Genomic DNA, 18,155 nt, shown 5'->3' with positions numbered 1-18,155 from the left:
GTTAGCAGAGGAGGGCAAGTTCCCTGCCGCTTGATCGTTTGGCGCTTGGCATTGGAAAGCCAATTTTCCTAAGTGGATTTGTGAACCAATCGCCTGGTCCGGCCTGGTTTCCCCGCCTCCTAGCGCTGGGTGGCTGGCTGTTCTCCCTTCCTGTTTGTCTCACCTCCTGAGGTGCTGTTCTTTCCAGGGAGGTGGGCAGCCAGGGTTTCCTTTTGGCCCTTTCAGGGAGGAGACTGACAGCCTCAGTGCATTCCCAGCCTCTGAATTTTCCTCATCCTTGGGGCGGAGGGTGTGGATTTGGCTGAGATGGGAAGAGCTAAGGGGCGAATCAGAGCCCCAGACCAGAGGAGGGAGACTCAAGGTGGAGGCTGCTGGGGAGGTTGTCTCCGCTCCATGCTGCCATCTGCCTGGACTTCCTGGGGAGGAGGTGGCCCGCCACGCTGCACCAGGGAGCCCGGGCCTGGTGCTGCCGCCCCACCCCATGCCCCTGCAGATCTTGGCCCTTCTCCCCACTTCCATCAGCCTGGTTGGCTGGGACTGCAAAAGGTAGCCATGGCTTCGGGACAGCCTCAAACTATGATATCACCATGGGAAACTAGGTGGGGAGGCCAGCTAGGGCTCCTGCAGGGGACATTGGGGAGGGCTGGAGGGCCTCAGGGGTGTCCTTGCCTCGAGGGGTCACCTCACTTCCCCAGGCCACTCTGATTTCTCCATCTGTAAAGAAGCATCACACATGACATCATAGAGCTGGAACTGGCTCCACCGCAGAGCCTCCTAACAGCAGGATAGGATGGGGAGACTGAGGCCCGGGAGAGCCAGACCTTGCCCTGGTCACAGAGGGCATCTCTAGCAGGTCTCTGCCAGCTGCCCCTTCTCTGTGCCTTGGGCCGCTGAGGGGTCAGTGGGTGCCCCTGGCCTCCCCAGCCTGCAGCCTCATGGAGCCCTCCCTCCCCCTCTCTCTCCACAGGCACTGATTCGGGCAGTGAGGTGCTCCCTGACCCCTACCAGTCGGCGCCGACTGAGCTGCTGCCCCACTTCCTCCAAGAGCCGCAAGATGCCTACATCGTGAAGAACAAGCCGGTGGAGCTGAGCTGCCGCGCCTTGCCTGCCACGCAGATCTATTTCAAGTGTAATGGCGAGTGGGTCAGCCAGAATGACCACGTCATGCAGGAGGGCCGGGACGAGGCCACTGGTGAGTCGCCCCACTCTCCTGGTCACCCCCGGGACACCCCAGGCCCAGAGGTGTCAGGGATACCTGGTCCTGGGCTCTGCTCCACCCTAGACGCTGTGTGAGACTTTAGGTAGCCCTCCGGGCCTCAGTTTCCCCTCTGTGGTTCACCCTGGATCAGTATTTCCCCAAGGGCTGGCCGCATGTCCCAGCCTGACTTTGGGTGATCCAGCGAAATAGCACTTAAATCCCCCGCTGAGCTGAGTGTCCGTCCCCTTTTCCGGTTTCTTCCCATCATGCTCATACCCGGGAGCAAGTCCAGCTGGGGACCGGGGTCCTTTCACCGGCCCCCCAGCACACGCTGTGCACCCTGTGTAACGAAGAGGAGCCGGCGGTGTCTGGAAGCGCTGGCCTGGGCAGCCCCTAGCCAGGGTCCTAGGCCATCGTAGTTTACAGGACCTCTCTGTTTGTGGGAGCGATGACTGTTTCCATTCATGGTAATGGCACAATGTTCCCTTCATAGAAATTAATTGTTTTAGTTTTAAAAAAGTTGATAATATTAATTAAATAAGCATAGAGTTGGTGCTAGGATGTAACCCACATCCTGAGGGAGAGAGCAGAGTGTCTGAAGCTTTAGACCCCTTGCTTCTGAGAGTGGGAAGCAGGAGGCGCAGACCCCGGCCCCTCAGAGCCTGGCCCCTCAAAGCCTGGCTGGCTCCAGAGGTGCCCCGGGGCCAAGTGGTGGGGCTGTCGGTCCCCAGGCCCATTTGCGTAAAGGAATCCTTATGGGGTAAAAAGGCTTTTCCCAGGGCTCAAGACAGGGAGGGGCCACCCACTGCTGGTCACCTGCAGGCCGCCCCTGTTGGGCGGCCCCAGCCAACCCCAGGCTCAAGGTGGCCCCCTAGCCCCAGTGCCTACCTTGGCTCTTGTTTTTGTCCTCTCTTCCTTCATCCTTTTCTTTCTCCTGCTTTTCTAGCTCCCTCATTTTCCCTTCTGTCTCCTGCCTCTCCCTTCTTCTCCTTGTCTTTTTCTGTGTCTTTTTCCTTATGTTCCCTCCCCATCGCCCCACTCCTCGCCCCCAACCCCCACTTTTTTCTTTTTCTTTCCCCTTCTCTCTTTCAACCTCACTGTGTGTCTCCTCCAACATTCTCTCTTACTCTCTCTCCTTCTCTCTCCCTTCCCCAACTTCCGTTTTCCTATGAGAAGCTCACACATTTCAGAACCGCCCAGGCTTAAAACTATACCCCATAATGTACCTAATACCACTGAACTAAAAACGGCTAAAATGCTAAGTTTTATATCATGTATATTTTACCAAACTTTTAAAATAACTTTTAAAAATAGACTTGGAGTCGCATTCTCACCCGAAATCTAAAAATAAAAAAGGAATTTTTAAAAGAAAAAACACATACCGCAGCTGCCCCTACTCTCTGGCTGTGTGGCTCTGGGGAAGTCACTCAACCTCTCTGAGCTCATTTCTCCCTTTGAAAACGGGGGTGTTGCTAGAAGGTCCTGGTGAGGATGGAGCAAGGTGGTGCCTGCACAGCGCTGAGCACAGTGCCAGGGCCCATAAATGCCTGTTTCCTCCATCTTCTTCCTGCACTTTTCTTGTCTTCTTTCCTTAAAAACCCAGCCTTACCTCTCTGTCCTCCTGAGCCTCTCTGGCCTGTATCAGAGGTCAGCTGTGGGGGTCCAGGCAGAGCCAGGGGACAGTGTACCCTGCTGGAGACCCACACAGACGACCCTGTGATTGTCGGTAACGGTAACAGCGTGGCTCTTAAATCCCTACTACCCATCGCTCAAGCCCCGCCAGCCCCAGAAATTGGAGCACCGTCGTCCCATTTGCCACAAAGAATGGACAGTGGTCCTGTGGACGACTTCCTTGGCAGCGGGTGGCTGGTTCTGATCGAGCCTCCTGCTCCCCGCCCCCGGCCTTCGCTGGCACTCTCTGAGGCCCTGCCAGCGCAGAGGACGGCAGCTTTGGGCCAGGACAGGCGGGACTGGTGGCAGCTCATGCCAGGCTGGGGCAGGCAGCCCAGTTCTGTGCCCTGGCTCAGGGGCACCACCTGCTATACTGCCGTCATGCTGGGGAGGCCACCTGGTGCTGGGGCCCAAGTCTAGGAGACTGAAGGCCCCGTCATCCTCCCTGCCTGCTGGGACTATTACCACGGTGTCAGGCTCCCCAGGGTGATCGTTTCCATCTGTCCAGCTGGTGGGTGTTGCTGAAACCTTCTGGATGGATGGTCCCCTTGAGAGGAACCACTGTTCCAGGCTCACCACCTGGCAAATAAGGGCCAGGGACCTTGCTCCCCTGCCCCAGGCCACGGAGCATCACTTGTTGGGCCAGCATTCCAGGCAGCCGCTGCAAGGGGGCAGAGCCCCCCACCCACTCCCAAAGCAGCTTCTTCCCTCCTGGTGCTCCCCAACAACAAACCCTAGCCCCCTCCCATTTATAGCCCTGGACACCAGGAGGGGCTCCCAGGGAGAGCCCCTCCGCCACGATGCAAGAGAGTTAAGGCAATGACTTCATTGGAAGAGGTCCAGAGAGACGTCATGTGTTAGGGAAGAGCTAGAACCTGGCAGGACACCAGGAGGGCTGACCTCCACTCTGCTTGCAACTTGCTGTGGGACTCTAGGCCTGCCACCTACCCTTTCGGAGTCTCAGTTTCTCCAAATGTAAAAGGAAGGGGCTGGCTGAGATCCACATGCTCTGACAGTTGACTCCTGTCCAGCTTTAGCTGTGTGCCGTGGCAGAGTAAGGGCCGTGACTCCTTTAGAGTTCGTCCTGTGTGTTTTACTCTGATGAGGGAACTGAGGCTCAGGGAGGCTAAATAACTTCATGAAGATCACACAGCCAGGGAGTGGGAGTGAGGCCAGGATTTGAATTCGTCCACCTGTCCAGCTTTACTCTTAACCACCATGCCATAGTACCACATGAGTACAGTCAACGGTCCTGCCCTCAAGCGGCTTATCAGAACCTATGTGCAACCATGAAAGGGTGCACCGGGGCACATCATGGCAAGGAGGAACAGCATTAGGAATTCTGGGGCTGGGGAGGCAAGGAGGGCTTCCTGGATGAGGAGGCTTTACCATTCTCCCACAAGCTTTGGGGAGGAACCTCAGAGGAGCGCCCTAATTCAGGAGGGCACACTTTTTTCCTGAGCATAGGCTTTGTCAAGGAAGAGTTGTCAGAAGAGTTGAGTGGGCTAGTGGATGCAGTTATCCAGGGAGGCCTATACGGCCTGGCAGGGAACCAGTGAGAAGCCAGGGGCTCCCAGGAAGAGCGCCCTCCCCTCAGCTCCAGCTCCACGGGCTCCTGAGCCATGATCAGGGAGAGGCCTCATGCTCTCTTCAGACGTGCACTGAGCCTCTCTTTTAGATCACAGCAGCAAACAGGCAGAGCCCCTGCTCTTTCTCCTGTGGGAGATAGAGAGTTAATACGTGAATGCATCAATAATTAATACAATTCCAGACAGTGGTCGGGGGGCAGGGCAGGAATGATAACTGCACAGAACAGTGTCTGGTGCAGGGCGGGGGGCCACTCGGAGCCACCCGGGTGGGTATGGGCCAGGGTCGGGGGGCTTCCCTCCAGAAGTGAGACCCAGCCCAAAGCCGCCTGGGAGTTCACTGGACAGAGAGGACAAAAGAGAGTTCCAAGCAAGGTACTGGATGTGCAAACACCCTGTGGCAAGAGGGGACAGGGTAACACCAGGGAGTGGAAGATGCCCCTGGGTGAGGCTGTCGTGAGCAGGTTGTACAAGGCCTGGGGGCCAGGCAGAGGGTCTGGGTCTTGATGCTGAGAGGACTGGAGACACATCCGGGGGAATGACATGCCATATGTGCGTTTTAAAGAGCACGCACTGGCTGCAGGGTGGGAAGTGGATAGGATGGGGAAAGACGGCTTGTTGTAGCCATTGCAATTTGTAGTGGTGGCTAGGGTCAGGGTGGAGGCAAGAAAAATGAGAAAAATAGATGGAAATGAGAGACACTTGGCAGAAGAGCCAAAAGGCCTCAGGTAGGAAGGAGAGAGATGTCTTGGTGCCGTGTCCTTTGTCGTGTGTCCTCAGACCTGCCCCCTGACGGTTCCTCTCCCCTCCTCCCAGGCCTGCCGGTGCGAGAGGTGCAAATCGAGGTGTCTCGACAGCAGGTGGAGGAACTCTTCGGGCTGGAGGATTACTGGTGCCAGTGCGTGGCCTGGAGCTCCGCGGGCACCACCAGGAGCCGCCGGGCCTATGTCCGCATCGCATGTAGGCCACGCTGACAGCCCCCCGCTCCGTTCCCCAGGCCCTCTCCCCTTCCCTGTGGATATTGTAGAGGGAAGTCCCCATCTGCGGGGGTATCTGGCTGCAGATGCCCACCACAGAGACATCAGGGCCCATGGATGCCAGCTCAGTAATGGCTTCCAGACCCAGAACCTGGGCCCCTTCTGGCCTACAGATTTGTAAAGGCCTGTTTTCGCCTACATCTAGTTAAGGAAGCTGCTGGCTTCCTCACCATCCCAGGCCACCATGTCCACTGGACGTGAACCCCATAGTCAGGGAGGGAACCCTATTCTGCAACTTCACTTGATAAGGCCCCACTCTGGAGAAGCTAGTAGTTCCCAGGTAAAAGTCAGGTGGGTCCCTGTGAATATTCCCTGGGTCTGCACTGCCACCTTGTGGCTAGAATGGGGAACTTCAGTCTCCCGCTCTGCCTGACTGGCCTCCCTGAGAGCGCCTTGCCCTCTCCCTTTCCCCAGATCTGCGCAAGAACTTCGACCAGGAGCCTCTGAGCAAGGAAGTCCCCCTGGACCATGAGGTTCTCCTGCAGTGCCGCCCACCGGAGGGGGTGCCTGTGGCTGAGGTGAGAGTGGGGACATGGGGAAGCTCGGGCATGGTATCTACCGCCAGCCATGATGCCTCAGGCTCCCAGCGCACTCCCTGTTTCACAGCGAAAGGAACTACAGCCTCTGCAGAACTCAGCACATGCCAGACCCCTGCTGGGCCCTCTGCAGGCATAAGCCCGTGGGATGGAGTAGAGCTGGGGTGGGAACCCCCAGGGCTCCTTGGGTAGGCCACAGGCTCAGTCTCCTTCAAAGGAAGTGGCCATATATACCATCTACCTGCCCCGCCCCACCCAACACCCAAGGCCCAGCTTTCTGGACAGCAGAGGGTCTCATAATGCATGTTCTGAGTGTGTACTCAGCCCGCAAGCTGGCCACCTCTCCCTTACCATATGGCCTTTGCATCCCTGTGCAGTGCCCACCTGTCCCTTCTCACCACCCTTGCTGTGTTCCAGACAGGTCGCCTCTCCCACCCCTTGCACTGCTGATCCAGGAATTAGAGCAGGGCATGGGGACAGCTCAGCTTTGCTGCCAGGGACGCCCGCAGAACATGGGACCCTGTTTTTCCTGCTTGGGATCAGCCCATGTGACCCCAAAACTCTGCTCTAACCACTCAGCCTCCCCCAGCTCGTGCCTTCGTCTGTACAGTAGGCTCAGACAGACACATTGGGTGACAGCTGTCTCTCATTGGGCCCCCACGTGTGCTGGGCACTTGGCATATTGGTCTTCATAGCAGTCCTGCAAGGTGGATGTCGTCATCCCATTTTATGGCTGGGAAAGTAGCACTGGGAGGAGTGAAGTGGCCTCCCAGGGTGACCCAGCGAGTGGCGGAGCTGGAATTTGAACCCAGGGATCATGTTCTCAATCACCTGCCAGGCCTCTCACTGTAGCTGGGGGAGTCAGTGTGAAGAGTTACAAAAGCATGAACTACTAGCTAACACTTATTTTATATTTACTGTGAGCCAGGTACTATGCTGCTCTTACCATAGTAACTCATTTAATCCTCACAACAGCCCTATAGGATAAATGCTATTATTAAATTTCTTCTCAGATTTGATGACATTGAGACAAAGTGTAAGTCCCTTCCCAAGGCTGGCAGGTGGCCGGCCGTCTTCCCCATTGCGCCCTGTAGTGCGCGACACAGTGCCTGGCTTGTGGAGGTTCTCCCTCACTCTGTCACCACTGTAGGTTGACGTGGATAAAACTGCTCTCCTGTTTATGGTCAGACCTCCCTGTGTTTATGGCCCACTTCCCGGGACACAGGGGAGCAGGCACTGGGTCCTCATGCCCTTCAACCCTGTTCCTGCAGGTAGAATGGCTCAAGAATGAGGACATCATTGACCCCACCCAGGACACCAACTTCCTGCTCACCATTGACCACAACCTCATCATCCGCCAGGCCCGCCTGTCGGATACGGCCAACTATACCTGCGTGGCCAAGAACATGGTCGCCACACGTCGCAGCACCACTGCCACCATCATCGTCTATGGTGCGGGCCAGAGTGGGGGCCGGGCGTGGCTGAGGGAGCGGGGAGAGCCCAAGGCTAGATGGCCACCGGACCCCCCCTACACAGGACACCAGCAGGATCCTGGGGAATAGATGGGGAGGAGGAAGCCCAGAGGGGAGCGGTGCCTCCCCCAAGGTTACATAGCAAACTAGTGGTCAAGTCAGGCACCCCAGAGTCCCTAGCCAGGAGCCTTCACCCCTTCTCAGACCCTTTGCCGGTCCCTGAAGGAGAAGACCCAGTTCTCTTGGAGTCAGAGCTGGGGCAGGGCCCAGTCGGCATCCCTGTACCCGAGCCTGTTGTCCTAGCAGAGTTAGTGTCTGCTGGCCAGGCCTGCAGGTTTGTCCTTGCCATCCCCTTGGGTGGGAGAGGTGGAGCCACAGCCAAGACGCCTTGAGTGTTGTAGAAAGAACCCTGTACTGGGTTCCAGTCACAGGTTCCCCATCACTCACGGGGTGATCCTAGGTGTCAGCCCTTTCTGGACTTCCATTGACCTTTGTACAATGGGGCGGAGAATAGCCAGTGACTTTGCAGGTGCCCTCTGGTGCAGGCAGGAGGGGTCTAACTAGGAAGGGCCAGCCTCAGCAGAAGACTCATGAAGGGTGGGGGGATGGGGTTTAGGGGTTCATGGGTCACAGAACCAGGCCAACAGGTTGACACCCACTGCCCCAACAGTGAACGGCGGATGGTCCAACTGGGAAGAATGGTCACCCTGCTCTAACCGCTGTGGCCGCGGCTGGCAGAAGCGCACACGGACCTGCACCAACCCCACCCCGCTCAACGGAGGAGCCTTCTGTGAGGGCCAGGCCGTCCAGAAGACTTCCTGCACCACCGTGTGCCCAGGTAGCGCCTCTGGCCCAGTGATACTCTGCCACATCCAGGCCCATGCCTCACTCCCAGCCCTGTCTTCTGTGCTGTGGTGTTTGCCAGCGAGGACAGCCACTCTCTTCCCATCGTGAGGGACAGCGGGTGCTTGTCCCAGGGCCCACAGCTGGCTGAAAGGGCTGGAATAGGTGCTATGACCTCCATCCCCTTGGTTCTCCCTGGGCTGCTGGAGAGATGGAGGCAGAGGCTCTGAGCTGGGGTCTGGGCAGGGGTCCTGCACTTGACTGTCAGGCACACCGTGGCTGCTGACCCTGATCCTAGTGTCCTATTGTCCTTTTGTCTTTGTCTGACTGCATCTCCATCTGTATGTCTGTCCATGCCTGTCTGTCTGTGGGCTCTCTTTGGTTACATGTTTGTGTGAGTGGTATGGTGTTTTCACCCTGGATTTGTACCCTTGTGTATATACTTGTGCTTTGGGCTGCATCTGTACGAGTGACATTACACATCTACTTGTGTTCTCTTTGCCCACCTGGTGCACCTGACTCTGTGTGGGTACGGGGCTGTGTGGATATGGCGTGGATTTCTCTGTACAGCCTGTGTGGAGCGTACTGTGTGTGCACATGTCTATGCGTGCATGTGTTCCCATGTGCCATGTGCTATGCTCCTGCAGTGGATGGAGCGTGGACAGAGTGGAGCAAGTGGTCGGCTTGTAGCACCGAGTGTGCCCACTGGCGCAGTCGAGAGTGCATGGCGCCCCCACCCCAGAACGGAGGCCGAGACTGCAGCGGGACTCTGCTCGACTCCAAGAACTGCACCGGCGGGCTGTGCATGCAAAGTGAGTCCTCGGGAAAACGGGGCCCCAGGGCGGGGGCTCCGGAGCCGGAGGAGGGATGCCCCCAGCCTCACCCCAGGCCTCAGTCCCCAGCCTGCAGTGGAGCAGCCCCTCGGGGCCTCTGCCCACCCACCACATGCATCCTCTCATCCATGCCGTTCTCCATCAGTCTCTCTACCATCTTTTCTGCCAGCTGTGTCATTGTCTTTCCCTTTATTTCCCTTGACAGATAAGAAAACTCTAAGTGACCCCAAAAGCCACCGTAAGTCCCATTTCATGGCTGTCCTCTTTCCTTTCTCCTTGGCTGACTTTTCCAGGGTGTGTGGGGGGAGAACAGGGCAGGGCGCGTTGAAGGCGCCTCTCCACCAGCCCTCCACGGGGTTCCTAGGACCTGGCGCTGTGGGTGTCATGGCCTCGTTTACATGGCAGACAGGGAGACCCTCGGCTGAAAGGCCCTCGGGCATCACCCCGACCCTCTCATTACAGGAGGAGAAACTGAGTCTCAAAGAGAAAGGACTTACCCAGGCATCCAGCCCGGGTTTGAACTCAGATGTGTTCCTGGTCAAATCCAATGCTTTTAGCCCCACCCCCTTGGCCTTCCCTGTCTGGGACAGGGCCAGAGGGCAGGCCCACGCCTGTCCATCACAGTGCTCCGCATGGTACCCCCGGCAGCCGGGCCAAAGCCTCCCAGGTTCTCTGGGCTGCCTATAGCCCCAAGGGGCTCGGCCTCTAGCCCCCGAGAGGCTGCACTGCACTAATACCAGAGCAATACAGCCGCTTAGGGAGATTGGCCTGTGGTAACTAATCCACAATTTCCAAATAATTCTGGAGTCATAAAATCAGCAGTGAGCCCCTCAGCTCAGCTCACTGCGGGGCCAAGCTGTTGACTAATTAGAGAACATAAATCTTCAGGCCAGTGGCCCCCAGTGGTTAGCAAAGACATCAGGAGGCAGAGCCCAGCCCTGAGGGCTACTGAGGCCAGATAGGGAGCCAGAAGCCGAGAAAGTGAGTAGCTGTCAGACCCCACCTTGTTAAAGGCTCAGGCCTGCCCCAGGGGAGTGGGACTTGAAGGGATCCGGGCAGGGAAGGCAGGCCTAGGAGGGCCCAGGGAGGGGAGAGAGTGGACGGCGCTGCCTGTGCTCCACGGTGCTAGCCACTAGCCATACATGGCTATATAAACTTATATTTACCTTACTTAAAGTTAAATACACTTTAAAATTCAGTTCTTAAGTTTCACTGGCTACATTTCAGCGGTTCGGTGGCCGCCTGTGACTGGTGGCTGTCATGTGGGACAGCGCAGACATAGAATGTCTCCATCAACCTAGAAAGTTCTGTTAGACAGCCTCACTAGGCCCTGGGTCCTGACCCTGACCTCTCCCTAGCTGGCTATGTGGAGTTGTTTCCAGATGTGCAGCGTTCTGCCCTGCCCCGCGTCAGAGCTGGGTGTCCTCCACCCCAGTGCCCTACCTGGGGGAGGGGACTCTAGCCAAGGGTTGCCCCCCGAGCCCCTTCCTTCCCCTCCACCTGCTCACCTCTTCACCCCATTGTCCTGCATCTCATTCCCCTCTGGCTGCTCGCCGTCCCCCTCCCGCCCCTTAGGACAGGATGGAAGACGGGGACGGGGGTGGGGGGGAGGGCGGGTGGCAGGGAGTCCAGAGCCACCACTTGCAAGCTTTGCCAGGAGCCTGGCCCTCTGGTCCTCTGGAGATTGCCACAGGCTGCAAGTGAGACTCTGGTTTTGACACCGGCTCCAACAGGACAGACCGTGGCCCCAGTGACTGAATCACAGACCCTGTCTGCTCCTCAGCAGTGAGCAACGATTTACCGTTGGGCGTGGCCAAGAGTCACTTTGCCTCTCCTTGCCACGCTGAGAGGGGAGCAGGGCAGAGGTTTTGAGACCATTTTACTTGTAGAGGCTGGTGCTCAGAGCGGTTCAAGTCTTGCCCGAGGTCACCAGCCTGTCGTGGCAGGGATCAGACTAGAACCCAGGCCTGCTTCTCCCCAGGGACCCTGGGCCTCCCTGCTCCTCCGGGGCCTGCCTGGGTCTCTGCCCCTGCCCCTCACGCAGCCCTCCTGTCCCTGCAGTCCTGGAGTCCTCGGGGGATGTGGCACTGTATGCCGGCATCGTGGTGTCCATCCTCGTGGTGGTGGCCGTCCTCATGGTGGTGGGGGTGGTGGTGTACCGCCGCAACTGCCGTGACCTGGACACCGACATCACCGATTCATCCGCTGCCCTCACTGGAGGCTTCCACCCAGTCAACTTCAAGACTGCACGGCCCAGTAAGAACCCGGGAACACCTGGGTTGGCAGATGGGGACAGGGCACCCCGTGGGGCATGGCAGACAGACCAGCTGGACCAGAGCGAGGGCTCTTAACTCCCATCTGGGGTTTTTCCAGAGTTAGTTCTAGAGGTCACTATGTGGACTGGTATGGATTAGAGAGGTGCAGAAAAGGAAAGGAGTAACCCAGGCTGGTGAGTCCCCAAAGCCTTTCACAGCTGGTATCTGCGTGGGGTTTTGCAACAGGAGGGCCCCAGGCAGGAGCAGAATGTGGGGGTGGGCCAGTGAGGCACGTCTGGGTAAGACTGTAGCCGCTGTCCCCGCAGACCAGCCCCAGCTCCTGCACCCCTCTGTGCCTCCGGACCTCACAGCCACTGCCGGCATCTACCGAGGGCCCGTGTACGCCCTGCAGGACTCGGCTGACAAGATCCCCATGACCAACTCGCCCCTGCTGGACCCCCTGCCCAACCTCAAGATCAAGGTCTGCAGCTCCAGCACCACTGGTTCTGGGTCAGGCCTGCCAGACGGGACTGACCTGCTGGGGGTGCTGCCGCCCGGCACGTACCCTGGCGATTTCTCCCGGGACACCCACTTCCTGCACCTGCGCAGTGCCAGCCTCGGCTCCCAGCAGCTCTTGGGCCTGCCCCGTGACCCAGGGAGCAGTGTCAGCGGCACCTTTGGCTGCCTGGGCGGGAGGCTCAGCATCCCTGGCACAGGTGGGTCCCTCTCTGCTTGCTGGTCAGTCTGTCCTTGGCACATCCCCTGGTCAGCCCCAGCAGAAGATGGGACTCCCCTGCTCCCACTTCACAGGTGGACAGAGTGAGGCCCAGGGAAAGACGGGACTATAAAGCAGAAGGTCTCGGTGTGAGGCTTGCCTCCGCTTCACTGCTGGGGGGGAGGGGGAGCCTTGGCCCAGCCACTCTCTAAACCTCAGCCTTTTCGTCTGTTAATTGAGGGGGAATAGCCCATGAAGCTCAACTCACCTGCGGAGCTGTCTAGGTTTGGGCATCAGAAGGCAGGGGTGCCCATCACATGGCGCACAGCCAGCCGTTAACAGTTACCCAGCATCATACCCAAGGCCGGAGCCAGCCCTGAGACCTTCCGACTCCAGGTCTTTGTCCCACGTGTACACCCCACCGCAGTGCCGGAGGCCCCTGTGCCACCGACAAGCCCTCTGTGGTCAGTGGCCTGGCCTCTGCCTGCACGCAGTCCCCAGACCTTCTCTCCCCGTCCCCTGCTGGTGACCACCTGGAGCCTTGTCGGGATGTCTTTCTCTCTGCCCCAGGCTGAGAGCACAGCCCCCACCCTCTGTTCTAAGCTCCTGGTTTCCCTTCAGCCACTCCCTGCTGACCTCCCTCTCCTCCTAGGGGTCAGCCTGCTGGTACCCAATGGAGCGATCCCCCAGGGCAAGTTCTACGAAATGTACCTCCTTATCAACAAAGCAGAAAGCACCCTGTGAGTAGAGGGACCCCAGCCCTGGCCCGGGCTTCCCCCGCTCTATCTCTCTCCCTGCTGCCTGCCTGCCCTGGGCTCAAACCATCACCTTCTCCCTTTCTAAGGCCGCTCCTAAGGCCAGCATCAGCCCTCCAAGGAAAACACTGAAAGACCTTCTTATGTCTACATCTAAAACTTGCAGAACCAGCACAACAAATCATGAGAGGGAACCCCCCCTGAAATCAGAACTTACTTATAAAAAATTGTGTGTGTATTCTTACATGTTCAAACTTCAGTCACCTTTAAAGTATTTCCCATTTGATGCAATACACCTGTTGAGATGTTTCTTTTACACTGCTCAAAACAGTTTTTGAACTCATCGATTTTTTGATGCCTTTTAGTGCTTCTCTTGTTTTTTGTTTTACCTCTTCCACATCGGCAAAACTTTTCCCTTTAAGGACACTTTTTTCATCCGGGAAAACAAAGTCACTCAGGGTGAAATCAGGTGAATTGGGAGATTGGGGCACAGGGATCATGCCCATTTTGGGTCAAAAACTGCTGCACACTTAGCACAGTGTGGGCAGGTGCGCTCGTAAATCACCTGTCATGAAATGGGCAAACACATTGAAAACCTTCAAAAAAAATTTCACTGAGGCCGAATGCAGCCTCTCACAACAATGCCAGCTGGTCCACTGACACAGACGGGTTGCTGGAACACTCACCTAATGGGGGAAGCACACTGGCCACAGTATGACAAAAGTCTAATCTCCTTACTATGTAAGCAGGTTTTAAAGACCAATAAGAAAAATTGAACATCTCAGTAGAAAAATGGGCAAATAATATAAACAAGTGATTTACACACATTGTTATGTATACACACGTGTACACACACACACACTGGCCAGTATGTATGAGAAATTGTTTAACGTAACTTGTAATCAAATAGTTACCCAAACAGCCATGAGACATTGGAAGGTTTCTGCTTTGTGAGTTTGTAAAGATTTTTTTTCAAACAATAATGCCTTCATACTGGCAAAAGCATGGAACACAGCCATACATGGCATGCTGGTGAGAGTGTAGAGTGGTACCAGCTTTCCATAGGACATTTTTTGTGTGTTTTTAGAAGTATTTTATTTATTTATTTTCAAAGAGAGAGGAAGGGAGGGAGAGAAACATCGACGTGTGAGAGAAACCGATCAGTTGGCCGCGATCGCCTCTTGTACACCCCTCACTGAGGACCTGGCCCACGACCCTGCCAGGGGCATGGCCCCTGATTGGGAATCACACTGGCAGCCTTTCGGTTCACAAGCCAGCGCTCAACCCACTGGGCCACACCAGCCAGGGCTCTACAGGACAGTTTAGCAACACCTAAAAATATTTTAAGAGTGTAAAATCTTTGAAAATGTGAGCAAAGGTTTGGCTGTGAGAATGTCATAATGTGATAGCAAAAGCCTGGAAACAATCTGAGGGTCTATGCCATTTCTTTGCCTCTCCTTAACCCCTGACTTCTGGTAGCCCTAGGGGTAGGGACCTGCCCTCTGTCACCCCAGGAGCAGGGACAGAAGTGGGGGCCCAACACTCATCTAAGCCCTGGCTGAGCTCTTCAGTCCTCCCCTCACTGCCTCCCACCTTCCCCCAGCCCACTTTTGGAAGGGACCCAGACAGTATTGAGCCCCTCGGTGACCTGTGGGCCCACAGGCCTCCTGCTGTGCCGCCCTGTCATTCTCACGGTGCCCCACTGTGCCGAAGTCAGTGCCAGCAACTGGATCTTCCAGCTCAAGACCCAGGCCCACCAAGGCCACTGGGAGGTAAGGAGCCAAAGTTGGGGCGCCGGACCCACTATCTGAACCTGCCTCCTTTCCCCTGGCCTAAGCTGGATGGACCCCCTCCAGGGCCTTGACGGTGACCTGTGCCTTACTCTAACTCTCACCTTGCAGGAAGTGGTGACCCTGGACGAGGAGACCCTGGACACCCCTTGCTACTGCCAGCTGGAGGCCAGGTCCTGCCACATCCTGTTAGACCAGCTGGGCACCTATGTGTTCACGGGAGAGTCCTATTCCCGCTCGGCAGTCAAGCGGCTCCAGCTGGCCATCTTCGCCCCGGCCCTCTGCACATCCCTGGAGTACAGCCTCAGGGTCTACTGCCTGGAGGACACGCCTGTGGCATTGAAGGTAAGGCCAGGCCACAGGTACCCACACAGCCCTGGAACCCTGTTAGGTACATCCCCCACAGCCAGCCAGCTGCATGGTACCTTCTAGTATCCCCCTCCCCGAGACCATGGTACCTTCCGGGCAATCCTCCATCAGCCTCAATCAGCTGCTCAGGCATTCCTCAAACATTGAAATGGCATCACACTCTCTCGATACAGGGATGAATCAGGCATAGGTCCTGCCCTCTCCAATCTCCGGGCTCGAGGTGGGCCATAAAGAGGGGGTCCCTGACGGTGGTCTTCCAGAGGGCCGAGGGGGCACCAGCCTGGAAGGGGGTTTCAGGGCCCAGGTTGCTGGGGAGGGGGCCTGTGAGAAGGCTTCATAGCAGAGCTGGCAGGCTCCAAAGGAGAAGTAGGCATGCCACATAGAGGATGAAGGGCATTCCAGGAGAGAGGGCAGCTGACCCAAAAGTGTGTGTGTGTGTCCGTGTGACCAAAGCTTGCAGGAGGTGTGTGAGGGAGAAAGACGGGGCTGGAGAGACAGAGCTCAGCTTCCCAACACTGTCGGGGCCATGCCAAAGAATTTGGAATTTGTCCAGTGGGCAGGGGCACAGACCGGGAGGACACCTGTTTACAGCTGCTCCTTTCCTGTTCCTTTGCTCCCAGTCTCATGTAACTTGTCTCAAGCTCCAAGTTGACAACTGATGCAACAGAGGTGAAAAGGCCTCATGGGAGAGTGAGTGTCTCCTGCTGGGACCATGCTGGCCTGAAATTCCAGGAGGGCCCATAATGGGCTGGAGACTCCTGGGAAATGGCCTTGTGGCCTGGATCTCTTGGTACTGGGGCCTGGGCTAATGGCCAGCTTTGGTCAGAGAACGGAGTGGAGATTAAGGGGGAAGTTGCCACGTTTTGGCTTGCTGGTACTCTTTGTTTACTCAGCCCTGGTCCGTCTGTCCATCCATCCAACTAACTTTCTACCCGTCTGTCTATATTCTCTTTCAGTCAACAGTCTTCTGTTCATCCAGCCTTCAAACATCCATCCATTTACCATCCCTTCCATCTGTTCCTCTCTTTTATATCCATCCATTTGTATATCCATCTCTGTGCCTACCTGTTCATCTCTCTCTTTATCCATCCATCTGTCCATTCATTCATCAGTCCCTCTAGCCATCCATTTATACATCCATCCCACTATTCATTCATTTATCTATCCATTTTTTTCTGTCAATTCATCCATGTGTCCACACAAGCCTTGTAAGATGAGTACTTCCCAAGTGGCCAGCCCTGTGCTCAGGTTGGTCTCTGCCTGCAAGTCACAGCCTGGTTCCCTCTGCCCAAATCTGTCTCCGCTCTCAAGTTTACAGTAGGAAGAGGCCCATTGGCCAAGTATGATGGGCTCCCCCTTCCTGTTGCCCCGCACCCTGACCCACAGGAGGTACTGGAGCTGGAGCGGACCCTGGGCGGCTACCTTGTGGAGGAGCCCAAACCCCTGCTGTTTAAGAACAGTTACCATAACCTGCGCCTCTCCCTGCACGACATCGCCCATGCTCACTGGAGGAGCAAGCTGCTGGCCAAATACCAGGTGAGGGCTGGGCTGAGGGAGGGGGAGGGCTGGGGCTGGGGTGAGGGCACACTTGGGATCTGCCCAGGAAAGGCCAGTCTCCCCTGCCAGGCTCTGCTCCTTCCTCAGCCCTGCAGCCTCGCCCCTCCATCTCCGGCTCCCTCCCACCGCCTCGCCACGCCCCCTTCCCAGTCATCCTTAGGCACATCCCCACGTTCAGCACCATTGACGGCCACGCTCGCAGTCCCACCCACACCACACATCCCCCATGCGTAAATGTCCGTCTGCGTCTCCTTCAACCATCTCTGAGAGCCCTTACGCCTGGCAGACTGTGCGAACTTATCTACCATGGTCGCGTCCTTGTGACACCGCTGAGTCCATTGGCTTTCCAGCCCCAGGCACACGTGCATACACACAGACACTCAGACATTCAGACTTGTGCCACCTTCGTCCCTTTCTCAGCTGAAGCATCCTTGGCTGGCTCTCCCTCTGCCCATCTAGTGGGGAGGTCTGCACTGCCCCACCGAGAGGCCCAGCCCTCCAGATACTGGGCCCATTACCTACCTCCACCTCCTTTCCCTGAGGCCGGGGAAGGCTGGCCTTGTCTCCCTGACCCTGACTCCCCTCCCTCCCCAGGAGATCCCCTTCTATCACATTTGGAGTGGCAGCCAGAAGGCCCTTCACTGCACCTTTACCCTGGAGAGGCACAGCCTGGCCGCCACAGAGTTCACCTGCAAGATCTGCGTGCGGCAGGTGGAAGGGGAAGGCCAGATATTCCAGCTGCACACCACACTGGCAGAGGTGAGGGCTGGGGGCACAGCATGCAGACCGCCATGCTCACTCTGCATCTGAGTGGAAATGCCATCTGCCACAACGACGTCCCCCTCAACCCCCAAGTCTGAGCTGGGACTTGGTCACATTTTGCTAACAGCTACCATTTGTTGAATGCCTATTCTGTGCTTGACATGTTCTATACCAAGCGACATAGATTATCTCACTAGATCTCCACCAGGGAGACATCCAGTGATCCCATCTAGTGGGGAGATGGGAAATGAAAAAGTAGGTTTCAGGGACGGCAGGTACCATCGACCCTGTGTCAGGTCATTGCTTGGCCCAAGCCTGCGGTTCTCTATCCACCACTATAAATCTGTACTGAGGTCCACAAAAACCAGGCCACCCAGGGGGGCAGCGCTCGACCCTCCTGGTAGTGCAGTGTAAAGAGCACTAGATACAGGTCTAGACCTAGCTCTGCCACTAGCTTGGCATGGGACCCTGGGCAAGTCACTTCCTGTTCCCGCTCTAGACTTCATTTTCCACGTATGTAAACTGTGGCTGGGCTCCTCATGGCATGCAGTCTTGAGGCTGCATGAACATTCACCCTGGGCAGTACATTAGCACGGTGTACCCCTGGAGGGCTGGGGGTTGGGCATGCAGCGCTGGCCCTTGGGGTCTGACCCTCCAAGGGAGAAGGCCTTTGACTAAGCAGCTGGGGTCTATCCAGATGAGGTAAGGGCTGAATGGAGCCTCCGTGTGCTCATAGTTTCAAGGCAGGAAGGCTTACAGGGGCAGATGCCCAGCAC

At 56.8% G+C, this 18,155-nt stretch overlaps 1 protein-coding gene across 3 annotated transcripts in view; it reads left to right on the top strand.

Moving 5' to 3' along the window:
- The window catches only part of UNC5B (unc-5 netrin receptor B), an 83,665-nt gene that overhangs the window by 62,791 nt on the left and 2,719 nt on the right, over positions 1–18,155 (top strand). Inside the window, exons 2-15 of one of the 3 annotated variants that reach the window (XM_054572656.1) lie at positions 968–1,192; positions 5,272–5,415; positions 5,907–6,010; positions 7,300–7,480; positions 8,171–8,338; positions 8,991–9,155; positions 9,382–9,414; positions 11,238–11,432; positions 11,758–12,147; positions 12,799–12,886; positions 14,505–14,673; positions 14,803–15,036; positions 16,447–16,596; positions 17,212–17,376. In XM_054572656.1, coding sequence (XP_054428631.1) covers positions 968–1,192; positions 5,272–5,415; positions 5,907–6,010; positions 7,300–7,480; positions 8,171–8,338; positions 8,991–9,155; positions 9,382–9,414; positions 11,238–11,432; positions 11,758–12,147; positions 12,799–12,886; positions 14,505–14,673; positions 14,803–15,036; positions 16,447–16,596; positions 17,212–17,376 — 2,411 coding nt within the window. The remainder of the gene's footprint in view (positions 1–967; positions 1,193–5,271; positions 5,416–5,906; positions 6,011–7,299; positions 7,481–8,170; positions 8,339–8,990; positions 9,156–9,381; positions 9,415–11,237; positions 11,433–11,757; positions 12,148–12,798; positions 12,887–14,504; positions 14,674–14,802; positions 15,037–16,446; positions 16,597–17,211; positions 17,377–18,155) is intronic. The other 2 variants (XM_054572657.1, XM_054572658.1) reach the window with 2 other exon arrangements.

This window comes from Pteronotus mesoamericanus, unplaced genomic scaffold, assembly GCF_021234165.1.
Source record: "Pteronotus mesoamericanus isolate MK-2021 breed Mesoamerican mustached bat unplaced genomic scaffold, CSHL_Meso_final contig_24, whole genome shotgun sequence".
NCBI lineage: Eukaryota > Metazoa > Chordata > Mammalia > Chiroptera > Mormoopidae > Pteronotus > Pteronotus mesoamericanus.
Note: the sequence above shows the minus strand (reverse complement) of the source record. Positions and strands in the feature narration are given on the sequence as shown.